This window comes from Rousettus aegyptiacus, unplaced genomic scaffold, assembly GCF_014176215.1.
Source record: "Rousettus aegyptiacus isolate mRouAeg1 unplaced genomic scaffold, mRouAeg1.p scaffold_m13_p_8, whole genome shotgun sequence".
NCBI classification, from domain to species: Eukaryota; Metazoa; Chordata; class Mammalia; order Chiroptera; family Pteropodidae; genus Rousettus; species Rousettus aegyptiacus.
The window spans coordinates 60,533,633-60,547,531 of NW_023416311.1; the positions used below are offsets into that span (position 1 = coordinate 60,533,633).

At 34.5% G+C, this 13,899-nt stretch overlaps 1 protein-coding gene and 1 long non-coding RNA gene across 6 annotated transcripts in view; one reads left to right on the forward strand and one right to left on the reverse strand.

The window, feature by feature from the left end:
* LOC107497141 overlaps positions 1-4,413 on the reverse strand; it is a 57,995-nt gene extending 53,582 nt beyond the window's left edge. For 2 of the 3 annotated variants that reach the window (XR_004952356.1, XR_001593745.2), the window contains exon 1: positions 4,314-4,408. This is a non-coding gene — a long non-coding RNA (uncharacterized LOC107497141). Of the gene's footprint in view, positions 1-4,313 lie in introns of all 3 variants that reach the window. The other variant, XR_004952357.1, reaches the window with a different exon arrangement.
* A 69-nt stretch (positions 4,414-4,482) lies between these two features.
* TMEM161B (transmembrane protein 161B) overlaps positions 4,483-13,899 on the forward strand; it is a 63,504-nt gene continuing 54,087 nt past the window's right edge. For 2 of the 3 annotated variants that reach the window (XM_016118690.2, XM_036225280.1), the window contains exon 1: positions 4,483-4,621. In XM_016118690.2, the coding sequence (XP_015974176.1) occupies positions 4,619-4,621 (3 nt within the window). In that variant the 5' untranslated portion in view covers positions 4,483-4,618. The remainder of the gene's footprint in view (positions 4,622-13,899) is intronic. The other variant, XM_036225281.1, reaches the window with a different exon arrangement.

Below are 13,899 nucleotides of genomic sequence, written 5' to 3' on the forward strand. Positions count from 1 at the left end.
TGGACAATTCTTAACATTTTTTTAGTCGTTTTCTTTTTAACAGTCTCTAATCTGTTAAACATATCTGTTGAAGGACTTATTTCCATTATTATCTTTTTGGTTTTCAGTTCAAGCATTTGTTTGGTTCTGTTTTATATTTCTACTTATCCAGTTGTCTATCTCAATCTGATCTTTTATTTTCTCAAACATATTAAGCACAATTATATTACAACCCGTGTCTAGTAAATTATGAGGTCTGCTGTTGTCTTAAGTTTTCTTTTCGTGGTAAATAATTAGGCCCTAATTTTTTTCTTTTATAGGAATATAATCAGAATGAACATTTAATGGATTATATTTATAAAATGCGTTTCTTCCTTAAAATAGATTTCTAGAAGATGAATTTTTAGGTAAAATAAACTTTCCAGTTCTCATTCTTAATGGTCATGCCGTTGTCACTACTCCATATTAGTGCATATTTCACTGCATTTTCCAGCATTAAATTCTAAAACCGAATTGTGTATTTTGATAATCAAGTGTCTAAATCATTTGGATTTGAATATTTAAATTTGGATACTTCTCTTTGTGATTTCTTCACTCATACTTTCTGAATATTTAAATTAAATATTCCTGAATATTTAAATTTTCTGCTTACGGACTTTTATGGACACTTTCCAAGATGCATCTTGTTAAATCTTACTCAGCTAGCTGAAAAAAATGCTTATATATAGCTTATTTGTGTCTTTCCTTCAAAAACCATCTTTTATTAAAACATTTACAGGCAGAAGAGACAAGACATATAAATGAAATATGGATTCAAGGAGCAATATTCATTAAGTATATTATCTTGATTTATGGTTGATTTGGATATTTTGATTCTAGCATAGTCCTCCCGGTCTTAAAAAACATATTACTAAATAACCCTAATGTAATCTTGTCTTTGTAGCATGAAAGTCCTGAAATCTTCAAGCTAGCTCATGTCTTAGGGTTTTGTATTATTGTCTCCTTTTCAAGCAATGGATTAGTCAATTTTGGCAAAGCTGGATTCTCCTGTCAAACAGCAGCTTACATGGCACTTTCTTAGATGTTTTCTTGTTACCTAACCTCAAAGGCATTTATTTTCTGCTCAGCACTATTACTACCCTATATTTTCATTGCTTATTTATTTATGGCCTATTACCACTAAAATGTAAATTCTCTGCTAGTAGGGACCATGTCTGCTCTAAATACCACTGTTCCCCAAGTCTAGAACAGTGAGTGGTTCAGACAAGTAGATATTCAATAAATACTTAATGAATGAATAAAGCTAATTTAGGTTTTAAATAGATAGGTAGTTTCTTATGGTTTTGTATGTTTTCTGCAGTTGGTGGTAGTTGTTTTAAGATTTTCCTAACACCAAATGTATCAAATAATATCAAGATCCCATTATATGTTTGTGATCCTTGAAATCACACAAATTATGTAATTTGTGTAAAATTTGCAAGAGTTATTTTATCAATTAATCAGATATGTGGTATAGTCCTAGATATAACTATGGTAATGTAAAAAAAGGGAAGGTTTAGAAGAAGACCACTGAATTATTAAAGGGTTGCAATACACTTCTGAAGAATGTTTGTTTGTTCCATATTAGAAAAATTAGAGTGATATAGGTGCATATTACAAAGTATAAATAATTATTTTTTAAAAAGCTCTTTTCATCCATTCTTAAGTAAAAGAAAATAAATTTTTAAAAAATTACTCCCTTACAAATAGGTTGTTTTAAGAGTGGTAATTCCAAGAATGGTGATTGATATATTTTGGTTACTTCCTTTTTAATTCTTTGTTCTATGCTTAGGATTTTTTTTCACATCAAAGCAATTGTACTTGTCACAATTTTGTATCCCACTTTTTAAATTTGGAAAACAAACATTTTCCGAACATGAGAAAGACTAGTCTTATGGCTTTTTAAAAATAGCTATATTTCACTAAGTACATATGATGTAATTTAACCTATCTCTAATTGTTAAAGAGTGTTCCTAATTTTTTACCTAATTATTGCTACAACTAAGTTTGTCCACATCATTCATTTAAATGGTATTTCTTAATGGGATGGGGGCAGATAATACAAAAAGAAGGTCCCAGCTCTCTAGGCATTTATGTCTAATTAGGAAAACAATATACATTGGTGAGGGAAATTACAAAGGCACTGTAAAAGAAAGCATATAATAATATTTATTAAAGGTAAGAAAAAACAGTGGAAATTTCTTAGGAGGAGCTGATCAGAAAAACATTTTACAAAGAATATAGAGCTGAATTTGGAAAAAGTAATTCGTCTTAATGGTTGAAAATGTTCCAGGTTGGTGCATGTGTTGAAGGAAGAGATAACTTTTTGTTGGTGTTCTTAAGTAGTATTTGAGAACAGTTCTCACCAGGAAGTCCTCACCACAAAGCCCTAACAGTAAGCGGTCAAGACTTTTATCAAAGACTGGACTCCTAACTTCCTTGCCAAAAACTGCTGGATTTCTTGTTAATCTCAATCATCCACATCTTTTATTCCCTTCATAATTTTCCCCTTCCTTTATATTTTCATCGGAGACTCTCATCTATTTTAAGTAATGGAAATAGGTAAATCCTTCCATTTCAAGGCATGTAACTAATACATTATATTCTGTTGGATAAAAAAAAAAAAAACCTGGGAAATGCTGTCTTAAAATACATATTGTATGCATTTTGATCTTTAAAAAAATTACTTATAACAGACTTTTTACACTGTAATGGAAATAAGAATATTAAAAGATATTAACCAAAGGTTATCAACTTGCCTTACACCAAATAAGGGACACAGAATGCGATGATCTATAAAAAATAATGAGATAACAAATACTGTGATTTCTTTTCGTTTTACTCTGGCAGGAAGGGATTCTGCCCTGATGATAATACCAGTCTTACTGTCACTTAAGAGGAGATGCTTTGTGAACCTCAATGAGGCTGCCAGATTTGGGACAGATGTAAGTACCACAGTGTCAGATATGAAAGGAGTAAGACTTCACAAGATGTGTTGTCATTGACAGACTGATAGCCACTTTCCTTCTGCACCTTTTCTTCCTCCAGGATAGCAGATGCTTCCCACAGATCTACGCCAGCAGACAATGCCAATCCCTCTCTACCACACTTACCATCTGCAGATGCCCTGGGGCTTGTCTAAAGCATTAGTGGATCCCTCAGGGATGTTCTGGATTCATCCACAGCAGGATGTTTCACAAACTATTTCACAGCCTCACCCCATCCCTAGCTGTTACCAATGTTGGTACTTATGTTTTCTATATCTTCTCTAATTGTTATGCTATTCATCTGCCCAAAAACCAAAATTCAAAGTAAAAATCACCCATACACTCAGTTTCTAGCCCCCTTTCTAATATAAAGCAACTGCCCCCTGCATGCTTCTTTGGGATGGCTCAGAACTCGCATTCCCAGGGTCTTTCGACCCTTTATAGGTTAGATATCATGCTCTCCAGGTAGTATGATGAGGAGCATCAGACATAACATCTATAGCTATCTCTACCTGCCCAACGTTCTGAAGCTTCCTAGTCCCTCCCCAATTCCAGCTTTATGACAAAACTAGACACTATGGCAAAAAGAGATTCCTACAGATGAAACTGCTAATACAGTCTGGACTTAAGCAAGGATCCTGGAATTGTGAGATTTAATTTCTGGAATTAAGGTACTCTGTACATCCATTTCCAGCCTGCTTCCAGTACCACGTCTTACTAGAGCCATAAAACGCAGAGTTGATGGGTACGGATTTTGGAGCGAAAAAAAAAAAAATGTAAAATTAAGAGGTATATGGGAGTTTCACTTTCTTCCAGCTGATGATGTATATTTTTTAAACTAAAAGGAAATCGTCCATACTCTAATGTATTAAATAGGCAGAATTCTCTTCCTGGTTTCTCTGCTCTTGATAGGTGTTCATTTAGCTTCGGCTGGTATCTGTGAATAATGAAGAAACTTCTCACGATCAAATCCCACCGCCCCGATGAAGGGCAGGGCTGGAGGAAGCAAAGACAGAGAGAAGGTCTGTGGAGACCTGTAGTTTCTTAGGGCCAGCGAGAAAACGAGGAGGTAAAAAGAAAAAGGACGTGACCGAGCCGAGTCAAATACTGTGCTGTCTCAGCACGAGCACTGCCTAAATGAGGTTTTCCTCCCTCACTAAATTTGCTGCGTCTGGGGTCGGTTCCTACTGCATTCAACAACCTGAGCCTCCATCACCTCCCACAGTGAGGATGCGCTCTTGCCCAAACCACCCAACCTACCTCAGGATCCTCGCAGGCGCCGCAACCACGCGCCTCCCGCCCACCTACCTGTGCTGCGCCTGCGCCTCCCCCACGCGCTCTCAAGGTCAGCACCGCCCCCAGCCTCTAACCTAGCACCCGCGGAAGTGGCAGTAGAAGACGTCTTGCGTATTCTCACCTCTGCGTGGCGTGAGGTCGCTGGCGTTCAGGAGAGGGGAGGGACTTCCTGTCCCGCGCAGGCAGGACTTCCGGCACAGCCGGAAGACTGTCTCCCTCGCGTTGTTTAGAGCTTCCCGGCTGCAGGGTGGGGAGTGGAGGACCAGGACTGCCCCGGCGACTCTAGGTCGTCTGGTCCACAACCTGTCCTTGACGCCATGGTGAGTCCTGTGAGGGCTGGAGTAACAACAGTAGGGAGGAAGGGGCCGGGAGGTCGGTCCTGTGAAGGGAGCGGGTGGGTGCCCAGCTGAGGATGGAGTGGGAGGGAGCAATGGGCTGACCCGGAGGGCAGGACCCACCAACTGCCTTGGAGCGCTGGAGCGCTTGGGCTCCTAAGAAAGCGGCATGTGTCCTGCCTAACCGCGAGTTTTATCCAGGAATACGTAGTCAAAATGTTGGTGGCCCATTCACTGTACAGCTCGTGGCGCCAGGTGTTCCCAGAGTTGACCTTGCCGGGTTGCTTTTCTTCTCCTTTCCCTCCTTAGCTGCAGAGCTGTGGTCAAAAACTTCAAATCTTAGAAATGCCTTTAGCTTTTCCAGGCAGACAACGGACCCTTTCTTGTAAAGGATCAACACCTGTAGCTTCAACGGCAAGGTCAGCTTATCTTTCAAACTCAGCCGTTTTGGAATTAGAAAGGATGTCAGATTAAAATTTTGGATTTAGGAAGGAAAGACTTTATTCGGAAGGAATATTGCAAGAACGTGGGGAAAGGAACTATTACAGTAGGGAGGACGCCTTGACCATTAGATCTGCAAGAGTCTCATAGGTTAGGCAGAAAGGTTTTTTTTTTTATAGGGAGGAGTAAACTAGTTTAAAAAGTACCTGGGTGTAGGGAAGTGAAAATAAAGGATTCTATTTAATTTCTGATGAACAGTAGTAATTAGAGATCGTATTACCCTCAGGCCAACCTATTCTTGAGAGGAGCTATTAAGGAGGAGATATATGCAGTTTCAGACTGAGAGTTGGCCAAAGTTCAGGGACCTGGGTGGGAGAAAAGGATCTCAACCTGAATTGGATAACATTTTCTTGCGATTGTTCCGTGGAAACAAGCAGTTGAGGTAGTCACTTATAAAGCAAAGAATATGAAATTGCAGATTTGTGTCTGGCCTTTTTATAGGTAAACAAGGGGCCATCGGTGAGTCTTACTCAAGTCCTATGGGGATCAGTGGTTCTTTGCAGTAAGCCTTTTCCAAAACACTGACGAGGGAGGGGGTAGATTTCTTAACCTTTGCTGTTTTCCCTGATCACAGGACTCCAGTAAAACTCAACACTGTCGGTTACTTGACTATAAAATATTTAAAATCTCCTGGAGGGAAGTCTTTCGTGGAATTTAGCTTTAGTTTGCCATGCTCTTTTAGTACCACCTGTTGACATTGTTCCTTTATCGTGTAGATGATTGACTTTTGAATGACTTTTAGAAACAACATGAAACAAAAGAACCTTCAAATACTGTGGTTCCTAGTGCACTTTACTATTCTATGACTACTAACTTATAACCCGTTTCAGCATTGTGTTTGTTTTAACCTCAGTGAATAATACAGTTTGTATTATTTTTTTCCTTTTGTATCTATGAAATCGGATACAATAGAACATAAGAATGGGAGGGAACCAGAGATAAAAATTAGCCTAACAACTCCCCCTCCCCCCCCCCCAAACACCAGTTTTACAGAGGGAAGAACCTGAAGATTAGAAATAGGCAGAGATTTGCGTAAGATAACAGTAGTTTGGCATAGTCTGGAATAAAATACAGATACCCATTTATTAAAGTTAAGCTTAATTTTTGACTTCTTGGTCAGAAAAGTTGGGGATAAGAGTGTATTGAAATCCTTGAATTCATAATAGTCACAGAGAAGCTACATGTGAACTTATTCCCAGTATTCTGTAATACTAAAAGTAGAATTCCTCTCCTGACAGCTTGAAATATAGTTTTGTTTTAAGCTAAGATGAACTCGTGGTTTCTCAAAGTGTCACTTAGGAGAATATCACCTAGAGAATGGGACCAGGTAGTTGACTCCATTCTAGTATTGCTTATATCTCTAAGTTACTTGACTCCGCTTTAGCTTTCCCAGCTATGAAATTGATGTTTGTACATGTAAGTGTGGTCAGTGTTTGGAATCCTTCAAAATAAAAGGTTTAGCCATTATATGAAGTTATAAGTGTTGATTTTCATTTAGGATTCGGTTTAGTTGAATTGAGAACTTTTGCATTGCTTGACCTAATGATATAATGAAACAAGACAGTATTTGAACTCAGAAGACCTAGACTATGACCATCATTAGTTATATGAGTTTTACAAAATCATCCAACTTAGATAAGAGCTCCAATTTCCTCCTAGATAAGAGAAGTGGGAATTGATGGGGATTAAAATGCTCTTTAACTCGTATTTATGATTCTGTGACTTCACTCAGGACTTTTTTCAGACTGAGTACCTGTTTCTGATTAAATAAGTTTTGTCTGATTTCCACTGTTCTTTGCTCTTTTGGTTTCTCAAATTTGAATCTTTTATCCTTTTCATTTTTTTTTGTATGTCATATAGGCAGTGCTTGGAATCTTTGTCCATGTGTTTGGCCAAGAATTTCACTATTGTCTTAAATGCTACTCCAGATTGGAAACAAAGTCTTGGCACACATTGATTTTATTTTTATTTTAATTGATCTAACCTTATTTTGTTCTCTTATTCTCTGGTACATTATGTAGACCAAAACACAGTAAATGCCTGTGCATGTAATAAGGTTCTTTTTGGAGAAAATGACAATAGGATCATGATCCAGACTAAAAATACTTAGTATTCACTCCACTTTTTTTGCCCTCATGTTCTGAAAATTGGATAGTCTGTAGAAAATTTACTGAAGTAACTTTAATCAAATAAATCTTTCTACCTTTTAGGCTAATTTGTGGGAGAAACATAGATTAGAGCTAGGTCCTGGAATTGCAGGTTATCTCATGGTGTGTTTTAGCTATATAGCATCCTGTGGTTATTTTTACTGCTGGAATCAAACTGTGTATGGTCTGTTATGGAAAAAAAGAAAATTGTAAACCTCTGCCTTAAAGTTGAGAAAGTTTTCCTTTTGGAAAGTGGAGAGGGTTGTCGAGAAGAGAATACAATAAATATTATAAGAGAAATCCATGTAATGTGCTCAAAGAGTACAGAGGAAAAGAATTCTGAATGGTCATGTAGTAAGTGATTTCAGCTGAGTTTTGAAAAGTGGGATAGGGTAGAGCACTAGTTCTCAAATTTGAGTTTGCATAGGATTCACCTGTGATGCTTGATAACAATGCCTTTGTGGGCCCCGTTTTTGAGGGGTGGAGTTTCAGAATCTTATTTTTAATGAGCTTAACAGTTAAGTCGGAAACTGGTGGTCCTTAAATCACACTTTGAGAGAATTCCTAATGTAGACATTAGAGACATTGATGAAGATTTTGTAGGTTTTTGTGCTTAGTTATAATTAGACATATTCATTTTGTTGTGGTGGATTACTTTGATTGATTTTTGAATGTTGAACTAGCCTCACATACCTGGGATAAATCCCATTTAGCCAGGGTGTATAATTTGTTTTATACATTGTTGGATTTGATTTGCTAATATTTCATTTTGGATTTTGCATTTACATTCATGAGAGGTTTTAGTCTATAGTTTTTATTCATTCATTCATTCATTCATTCATTCATTTTTCCTTATGATGCCTTTGCCTGATTCGGGGATTAGGGTAATGTTGGCCTCACAGAATTAGTTAGGAAGTATTTCATCTGCTTCTATTTTCTGAAAGAGATTGTAGACAATTGGTATAATTTCTTCCTTAACTGTTTGGTGGAATTCACCAGTGAACCTTCTGGGCCTGGTGTATTCTCTTTTGGAAAGTTATTAATTATTGGTTCAATTTCTGTAATAGATACCTACCTATTCAAATTGTCTGTTTCTTCTGTCAGTTTTGGCAAATTGTGTCTTTCAAGGAATCGGTCCATTTTGCCTAGGTTATAAAATTTATGGGCATAGAGATGTGCATAGTATTCCTTTTAATGGCCATGGTATGTGTAGTGATATTTCCCTCTTTCATTTCTGATATTAGTTGTTTGTGTCCTCCCTTTTTTTCCTTAGTTATTTTGGCTAGAGGTTTACCAATTTTATTGATCTTTTCAAAGAAACTGCTTTTGGTTTTATTAAATTTTCTCTATTGATTTCTTGTTTTCAATTTCATTGATATTTGCTCTAATTCTTGGTATTTTCTTTTGCTTACTTTGGATTTAACTTGCGCTTTTTCTAGTTTCCTAAGGTGGAACATTAGGTGATTGCTTTTAGATATCTTTTTTAATATATGCATTCTATGCTATAAATTTCCCTGTATGCACTGCTTTTGCTGTGTCCCATAAATTTTGAAAATTTGTATTTTTTCATTTCAAAATATTTTTAGTGTCTCTTGAGATTTCCTCATTGACCCATGTGTTATTTAGAAATGTATTGTTTACCTTCACTTATTTTGGGATTTTCCAGTTTAATTCCATTGTGATCCGAGGGCGGGTATTGTATGATTTCTATTCTTTGAAATTTGTTAAGGTGTGTTTTGTGGCCCAGAATGTGATTTGCCTTGGTAAATAGACATGGGTAGCATGAAGAATGGCTTCTGGTTGAATTTCATCAGTTAGCCACATGTGGCTGAGATTTGGATTTCTTCTCAATTCTCTTAACTTTTCCTCTGACTTCTCTTATTCACTACTTCTTTTGTAAAGGCTTAGTTCAGGTAATAGTAGAGACTTCTCTTGGTTAGTAGCATTTGGTCGATTCAAGTTTAATTCTTAAGACTGGGTTATACTTTGGGTTTTGGTCCACTTTTTAAATAATTTGTTTCTTTTATTTGCTCAGGGATAAAAGCTTAAAACGAATTTAATTGATTTTAGAAAATCAGATGATATTGTAAAGTGTTCATTAATGGGAGAGAATTTGTTATTTTTTTTACTGTTGTGCCATGGTTTTGCCCATGTTAATAAAGTCAATAATGAACACAACTTGTCCCAAAGGAACTTGGAAGAAATAATCTTGTCTGGAAATTGCTAGTTCTGGTGAGATGAATATTCTCTTGGTTTTGATTGAAGTGATTATACCTTTTGTTTCACCAAATATTTAAAAATCTTGCTTTTAGCTCAAAAATATTTGTTCGATCATTCATTATTTAATAAGTATCATCTATATGCCAGGTACTGCTTTTGACTACAGGGCTATAGCTGTTTAGAAAACAGACAGTTCTTCCTTTAAGGGAGCTTTTGCTTTATTGGGAAAGTCTGATGATAATCAAATGGGACATACTATGTGTTAATTATGGTAAATGCAAGAAAGAAAGATAAAGCACAGTAAGAGACAGAAAAAGATTGGAGTGGTTATTTTAGATAGGGCATTCAGGGAAAGCCTCAATGAGGAGATAACATTGGAACAAATATGAATTTATATATACATTCAGACTATGTGCCTGGTACCTATGCATACATATTTATAAACTACCCTAAAAACTTAGTGTATCATTAGGCACAAAACTCATATTATCTTTATAATCTTTTGATAAACTTATATATTACCATTGTTCCAAACAGTGAACAGGGAAATAATAGAAATGTGTTGGGTTTTTTTTTTTAAATAGAGTAGATGATTTTGTATTTTATTTAATAGATTGAATTTTTGCGCTACATATTTTTAATCTAATCTTTTAAGTTATTACAGTTCTTGAGAGAATACAGTTCATTCACTCAAAATATCTTGATGTTACATCCATATCCTTTACTTACCTAAAACAGACTTAGTAATTCTGTTGTTAAAATAGGTTAAATATCTTTCATGTTTTGGACATAAACAAAAGATTTAGAAAAACCCAAAACAATTTCAGCTTTTGATATTTTGATATTGAGACTAAGGATCTTAATGTCTGATTTTAATGTTTTATATTTTATATTTATATTTTTATTTAAGAATTTTTTTAGATATTACAAAAACCAATCTGTTCATATACACGTATCTTTTAAAATGACTTTGGGATAAGTACAATAAATATATGACATTGAAAGTCTGCTTAAACTAGAACTAGATGACCTCTAGAATTTGACTCAAGGTTTTGTGATTCTGAAAATATGAATTTGTGAATATTGTTGATGTACATTTAGTTGAATGTACATTGAGGAGACAACGGAGGGAATATTTAACTTGTATTAAGTTCAAGAAGAGTTTCACAAAGGATCGATTGGACTAGGAGTTTAAGGATATAAGTAGAAGTATGTCAGATGGATAAAACTGATTCTTACTTTTCTTCAATAACTGTATAGGCTTATTCATTTAGTGATTAATATATATCCACTCTATTTATATTAACTAATTTAAATTAAAATGCAAAAACATCCAGCAAAGGGTGATGGAATTTGAATTTAACCTAGGTTGTTTGGCCACTATACTGTTGTGTCAGTCTTATTGTTTATCTTTGATAAGTTTCAACTTATGAAAGGATTGAATTTCAAAAATATTTTTCTTTTGCATTTATGTTGTAATTAGTGATTACTACATGTCTGGAAAATCCTTCCCTACCTAATTAAAAGCTGATATTGTATCTTGTATAGTGTTAAATGAAATACTCATACTGTTGCGCATAGCACTAATGAATGAATGGCTTTTCTACTCAGCCTCCAGACACTCTGAAACTGCTGCAGTAAGTCACAAGAGTTACTTCAGATTCCTTTCACCTCTTTATTTATCATAAAGATCCTTTAGGCGGGGAAAAAAAAATAGATGCTCTAAATGATGATGATGGGTCTGTGCAATAAATTCTTGTAAGTAGAGAGATTTGGATTATGAAGAAGGGAGGACATGGAAACACTAAAGGACATTGGAGAGGGAAAGGGAAACTTTTCTCCACCAAGTAGGAATGACTTATGAAAAAGGAACTTCAACAAGCTGTTCTGTTCTGTGTTATAAATATATGATTATGGACTGTCATCAGTTAACGTCACAAACAAGGCGCTATAAAACTGGCTGTTTTTTCTTTTTAAAATAAGTTTAATATTTTTATCTTTGTGATAAGTAATAGAAGCTTTTTGGAATATTAATCTGACTTGTTCATTTTTTTATATAGTTATCCGTGATTGCCCTTTATATAGTGCTTAGCTGATTTTTGTTGTCTTTTACCTGTTGATTGCCAGTGTTTGCCAAAATGCAGTGATCCACAAGGAAAAAGCAATGCCATAGTTTTTCGCTTTCTTTTTCTGAAAGAAGTCTTTAAAGAGAATTCTTCTGCACAAAATCTTCATTAACTTGAATATTTATTAAGTATTTTTATCATTTAAGAAGACTGGCCATTTTTATGAGAGTACAAATGATTGGTTAGAAAATGTTTCCAATTTTTTATGGTTTATGAGCATATGTGTTTAAGTATAAGTGTTTCATGATTAGAATCATTTTTCTGGATACAGTCTTGCTCAAAGAGAAGCTGTAATGATTTTCCTCAAAAGTTTTGCTTTTGTTAGTGGTTAAATTTGTTAGTAGAATTTTACTTCTTTTCTCATTTATACTTACTTCTTCCTCCCTTCTTTCCCCTATTAAATTAATTAACATTAGGACAATGAAGTCTCACTGTCTCATTTATCAGGACAGCTTAGTTTAGGTAGATCAGATGTTTCATATATACCAAAGAATATACCATTCTTTTCCTAATCTAACCTTTGAGACAAAAAAGAAAGTAGAAAAGAATCTGGATAATTGGAATTAAAATTAATTTCCAACAAAATATGTTTTCTAGACAGGAGGGACAGATAAAAAAGCTTTGTAAAATTGATTGTAATGTATGTCATAACTTTGACTAAGACATTGGTTCTTTAAGAATAAAACTTCTAATTTGATTTCAATTAACATCTTATTCTTGATTTTTAGTAGATCTCAGTCATTCATAAGAGAAGTATTTATGGTCATCATAGTTCTTTCTTTTGATAGTCACTAAAAAAAATTCAGATTATAAAGAGAATGAATCATTTAATACAAGAATTGGCTGAGTATCTGAGATAAATTAAAACGAAATGAAACAAAAAATTGTATAACTTTTGGATTCACAAATCTGCGAGAAATTCCAGCAAACCACTAATTGAGTTGAGGATGCTGGGCAGTGGTCTAGGTGTACTCCTTTACATTATCTTCGAGCTGTGATTTTCTTTCAGGTTGCCTATAAATATTAGCTCATTTAATCCTTATGAGAAAGGTATAATTATTAATGCTAGCAATAACTACACATCACAGGCTTTGATGGTTTAGAAATGGTAAATATATAAGTGCCAACAATCTATTGTGTATTTAATTAAAACATTGCAATAATCAACAATAAGATCTTTTAAGATTTTGGAGATCATTTGCCAACTCTTGTCATTTTATAGATAAGGAATGAGTCCCAGAGAGGGCTTATCTAATTGCTGTGTAGCTAGTTAGTGACTGAACTACTATGACCCAGAATGAATGCATCTTTCTAATAGTTAATCTTAGAGATACACTTTAAATTTCTTGGCTTTTGTATATGGCTTAAAATTTAGAGTTAAGCTGAATTTTTTTATTTTCAAGTTTAATGAAGTTTTATTACTATACTTAAAGTTATAATTTTTAGTTTGTTTAAAAGAAAGTATTTGTAACACATTCCTGTTACATTAAATTGAGAGAATTATCTTGTAAAAATAGGTAGACCTCTTCCTCTGAGATATAGAAAGTACAATATATTGTCTTTTGATTGTGAAGTGAATAATTTTCTTCTTTATGCTAAAGTTTATTGCTTGGCACATAGGAGGAACCAGAATGTAGTGAAGAGGGAAAAATGTATGCTTTATCCTTTTATTTTATCTAAAATGTAAATATTCAACTTGTATTGAAAACTTGCCATTCTAGGCACTTTCCTGGTAGTGGGGATGTGGCTGAAGAAATGAGATGAATACAGTTTTAGTGGGGGAAGAGACTCTTAAATTAGTGGTCACAATTGAGCTTGATAAACGGCTATTTTGGAGTTAAGAATATGTTTTTTAGCCAGGAAGGTTTTATAGAGGAAGTAAAGGTTGAAGAATGAGTAGGAATTAGTTTGAGCAAGGTGATTTGTAAATGTCAAATATAAATTTATTAGTTTTGACTAATAGCTTATTTGAATATAGATCTGTGGGGATATTTCCTATAATGTCAGAAAATACAGTTAAAGAAGAATGGCAGAATTTAGGAATGCCCTCTTTCATTCAACCTTTCGTTTGTTACTTATCAGTGCTATAATGAAACATTTATGCATGTCATTGATAGAGATGAAGTGGCTTGTTAACATCTTTAAAAATATTTCATTTATCAACGTTTTAATGATTGTATGGTGTTGCTTTATGTAAGATACTGCATAATTCATGCAAACTACTGTATCTGGAAAATTATCTTTTAAAATAAATAACTTAATTTCAACA